We start from the raw sequence: 5,000 nt of genomic DNA on the forward strand, positions 1-5,000 counted from the left end.
CCGTGAGAACCTTTGATCTTCCGGCTCATTTGTATGCATCTTCATTCATAACGTGCTTTGCATTGACCGTATATGGTTGAATGTGGGCGTGAAAAGGGCGAATTACGAGGCTGATCTACATGCGCATATCTCCAGGTGGTTTGTGATTTATAAACGGAACATTGCGTAAAGTTTGCGTGCGAACGGTTTTATAAATCAGAATTATTTTTGGCGCACGCCATTTCCAGGTTTTTCAAGTACGTACTCTTTTAGTAGGGATTCTACGCACTCTTTTATAAATGAGACCCCTGGACCTGCTATATGGAGTTTAATAATTCCTAAAAACTGAGTGCCCCATCATGCATGGACTAAAGGAGAAGAAGAACCTAAGGGAGGTGCATTGTGGGAAACAGTACACGAGGGAGACTGGTCCGCTGCAGACTGAGATTAGACTGAATCAGAACGGTCTGATGGAACAGGAGGTTTAAAAACCTAGCCTCAGACTAATCCAGCTCACAGAGTCTCTGAAGGTCTCCTCCTGATGGACACACAGGACCTGTTTACTCTAAGTGTGTGTGTGTGTGTGTGTGTGTGTGTGTGTGTGTGTGTGTGTGTGTGTGTGAGAGTGTGTGTGTGCATGCTCAGGCTTGCGTGTTGGAGAGGTTTAACCTGTTTGGCCACGTGATGATGTCACAGGTTGGATGATGTCTGTGCAGACTTCAGACATGTTGGGGTCTGCACAGACCTGGATCAGCGTGAGGCACTCTGAACCATGACGGTTAGAGGCAGAGTGTGTGTGTGTGTGTGTGTGTGTGTGTGTGTGTGTGTGTGTGTGTGTGTGTGTGTGTGTGTGTGTGTGCCTCACCCTGATGCTATGAGCGCTCTGGACTGAGCCATGGCGATCCTCTGGAGTGCCGGCCGGCTCAGCCCGGCAAGGCTGGACCTCTGCGGCAGGGGGGCGTGGCATACGGACGCTGCAGACGAAACGCTGCGCTGCGGCTTCATCACTACAGGCGAGGGGGAGGGCACTGGAGAAGGGGGCGTGGTCACATTGTTGGCGGGCGAAACTAAGGTGGCGGTTGGCACCACGTCGCCAGCTGATGATAATGAGGACAGTTTTGGGGGGATGGATGGAGGGTTCTGATTGGATGTGGGGGGCTGAGGAGGAGGGAGGGACGGCGGTGGCGGCCTGTTTGAAGTCATGGAGATGCCCAGAGTGGACGTGCCGGCGGTGAGAGCGGCGAGCGACTGAGCGAACAGCTGGGCATTCCTTCTCGGGGAGGAGACGTTCCTGGAGATGGCGAGGCCGTGCGGCAGCGTCTGGTAGTAGTTGGAGTTGGCGTTGGAGTTCAGCTGCTGACCTCGGCCCAGAGTGGCTGACTTGGACGGACTCAGAGGTTTTGAGGAGAAGGACGCAGAGGTCTTGGGACGCTGCATGGTCAGAGACCGTCTCCCTAAAGTCTGGATCCCTACGCCCCCTCCACCCAGACCCCCGGTGTTAGCCTTCACACTCAGGACCAGCAGGCACTGCTGGCAGGAGCACGGCTGGCCCAGTCCGGTCACCGGTAAGCCCCCGTTAGGGTAGAGGGCACCCCCCATCCCCATGCTGCTCCCTGAGACCCCAACACCCAGTAGGGCTCCTGTCAGACCTCCACCTGCTCCCACACCTCCACCTTTAGGCAGCGGGAGAGGACCGGACACCAGAGGGTAAGCCAGGTCAGCACGCCGCTGCAGCCTGCGGCATCTCTGACTCTGTCTGTTCACCTGCAGGAGGACACACAAGAGTTCACAACAAACTCTAAAAACCTGCAGGGCCTGAAGGTGAAACTGATCTACATGGAGTCTTCTCTGTTGCTCACCTGCGTCATGTTCTGAAAGTCGATCAGGTAGCAGAAGCCCAGAGGAGTCAGGTCCAGGCCGGGCTGCTGCCGGCTGTGGGCGCTCTCGATGGCGATGCCGACCTCCATGTCGTAGGGCGTCCACGAACCCGCATCGTTCTCCCACTCCCACTGCCAGCCCTGACCCGGGGCCGAGGCCGGGTCATAGAAAGTCCTGCGCACCGGGCGGATGGTTCCTGAAACAGAGAGGAGGAGTAATCATGGTTACCTTACCGACAGAGGACTGGAGCTCAAACTGTCACACTCTCGGAGGTGACGCCTCAGAGGTCACGCCTCAGAGGTGACGCCTCAGAGGTCAGTCTCTAAACGGACAAACGAATGATGGGAGGTCCACCAAAGAGAAGCATGTTTCCAGAAACCCCGCCATCACCTGGAAGAGGTCACAAACTCTGATCATAAAAAAGGTTCCTGTCGGTGTTCAGAGCAGAGCTGTGATTGGTCAGAGTCAGGCTGATCAGGTGATCAATGCTCTTATTGACGATCATCATAAAGTGTTGCTGTCACACACACACACACACAGCTGCTCATTTAAAGCATACATGTTAGTCCAGGACGGGTTTAGTCCACAGAGACGGATCCTCCAGAGACCATCACAAACAAACAAACAAACAAACAAACAAACAAAAAAAACCAAACAGACAAACCAACCAACAAACCAACAAATCAACAAACATAAAACCAACAAACCAACAATCAAACCAACCAACAAACCAACAAACAAATAATCAAACAAATCAACAAACAAACAATCAAACCAACAAACCAACCAATGAACAAATCACCGAACAAACAAACAAAGTAGCGTAGTAACAGTTCAGAGGATGTTGGAGATGCTGACTCATCCTTAGCTTCCATCTAAGAACAGGTGGAGGACGTAGCATAGCCACCTAGCATCAGACTACAGAATGTCCACCTGTCAATCAAAGTAGCCCCGTCCCTAATCACTTACAGCTAACGCTGAGCGAGACTCCTGAGCTTCCTGTCTAGTGTGGACTCTCGAGGTACTGCAGGGGGGCTCACTTTCACAGAGGCTGAACAGAGACGCTCTGAGGGGAGAGCACCTCCGTGTTTCTGTGGTGGTTTCTGTCCTGAGTGCTTCATGTCAGATAATGTCTGTCCTCTCAGACCTGAACCCTTCACTCAGCTGTAATCTGTCCCTCTAATCTGGGCTTTTATTCTAATCTGTTGACTCTCTGAATGAAGAACATTCAGTGAAAGTGTTCTTTGCAGACTAAAGTCAGACGCCATGACGTGGCTGTAAACCTTCCTCATCCTGCTGTTTGCTCACATCAGGCTGAGGAGGATCAACAGGAGGCCCGCGGTCCCTCCTTCACGTCAGTCACAGCTGGAGTCAAACTCAACACGTGTGTGTGTGCGTGGCCACGCCGTGTTCACACACACACACACACACACACACACACGTAGAGTGTGTAAATATTGGAGTGTGTTTCAGAGTGTGTGAAATGTTGGAAAGGCAGGTGGGGAGAGGGAAAGGGAGATGGAGGGAGGGATGGAGAGAGAGGGAGAGAGAGAGAGAGAGAGAGAGAGAGAGAGAGAGAGAGAGAGAGAGCCATCTGGTCTGTATTGTTCTCTCTAAAATGACTCCTCCCTGAACACACTCACATGCGCACACACACACACACACACACACACACACACACACACACACACACACACACACACACACACACACACACACACACACACACACACACACACACACACACACACAGCTGCAGACTGACCAGCAGGCAAGCACATGTTGGGGTCAAGCTTTACGCATGGCAGGACGGTGTGTGTCTCACCGACAGACTGTGGGAATGTTCAGCTCCTCCCCCTCCTCCTCCTCCTCTCCTTCCTCCCACTCATCATCCTCTTCCTCTCTTCCTCCCCTTCCTCCCACTCCTCCTCCTTCTCCTCCTTCTCCCACTCCTATTCCTTCTCTCTTCCTCTCTTCCTCCCCTTCATCCCACTTCCTCCTCCTCCTCCCCCTTCTCTTCCTTCAGGTGTGCTTGTCCCTGATTGGTTCAGGTATGAAATCAGTCTCTCAGGTTGTGATTGGTCTTCTCAGACTCAGCTCGCTGTGACGGAGCGGAAACATCCGGAAGAGCTCTCTACATCACCCAAACTGTGATTTGAACCAACATCAACAGGAGGGGGGGTCTCCAGGCTGTGATCCCTGGAGGAACAAAGCGAGCTGAGGATGGAAGGTCGTTCTCACGTCAGAGGTAAAACCATTTGTGAGCAGACTCAGAGCAGACATTGTGATCCAAAACCATCTTCAATAACCACAATCTGTTCTAGATCAAATATTTACACTGAGACACTAATCTGCTTGATGCTGTGTCACTAAAGACAATCAACGTTTAGATTTCCTGACTTCCTGGAAAGCAGCATCAGAAATGATGGATCCCACCTCCATTCAACAAACAAACAGTAGTTTTCTTCTCTTCTTGAGGACAGACCTGACAAAGCTTTTTACTTTCAGCTTCAACTAACCTGTAATTACAGTTTCTGATTCAGAAACATGTTGAATCTGGATCTAAGGGTCTGGGTTTTAGTCTGAGAAGAGTTCTGGTCTCTGTCTGTAGTCTGAGTAGTATCCACCAATCAGGTGTCAGCAGGAAAAACAGTCTGACAACAGGTGTTGTAGAATCCTGACATCAAAGGCAGAATTTCCAGAATTCTGTCATTGATCTCAGGATTCTAGAACATTCTAGAACATTCTGTGAAGAAGGTCAGAGCTAAAAAAAAACATCAGTGTCTCTAATCCTCTTTCATAGACCTTCATTCAACAAACAAACATTGTAGGCGTAGTTTTCTTCTCCTCTTGAGGACAGACCTGACAAAGCTTGACTTTTGACTTTTGACTAATCTTCATCATGATGTTGTTATTTTAGCAAACTGAAGTTTGCCGTTAATTACAAGAACATCACAAGAACATCAGTCTCTGTTTCAGGTTCATACCGCTGAAGGAAGCCAGAGAGAAGCCTCTGTAGAACTGTTTACAGTGAAACTGAGACTCACCACTAACACATGAACAGACGCTCCTCTGGGGGATGTGATGAACCAAAAACGGCCTTTACTTTGAGTACTTATTAGGAGGGCTGAATTTCTTCTCAC

General features: G+C 50.5%; 1 protein-coding gene across 2 annotated transcripts in view; it reads right to left on the minus strand.

Moving 5' to 3' along the window:
* Positions 1-5,000, minus strand: part of LOC117815677 (E3 ubiquitin-protein ligase DTX4-like) — a 26,387-nt gene that overhangs the window by 12,337 nt on the left and 9,050 nt on the right. For both annotated transcript variants that reach the window (XM_034687535.1, XM_034687534.1), the window contains exons 3-4: positions 1,839-2,053; positions 845-1,743 (exon numbers count right to left, since the gene is read on the minus strand). In XM_034687535.1, coding sequence (XP_034543426.1) covers positions 845-1,743; positions 1,839-2,053 — 1,114 coding nt within the window. The remainder of the gene's footprint in view (positions 1-844; positions 1,744-1,838; positions 2,054-5,000) is intronic.

Source organism: Notolabrus celidotus, chromosome 7 (assembly GCF_009762535.1).
Source record: "Notolabrus celidotus isolate fNotCel1 chromosome 7, fNotCel1.pri, whole genome shotgun sequence".
Lineage (NCBI taxonomy): Eukaryota > Metazoa > Chordata > Actinopteri > Labriformes > Labridae > Notolabrus > Notolabrus celidotus.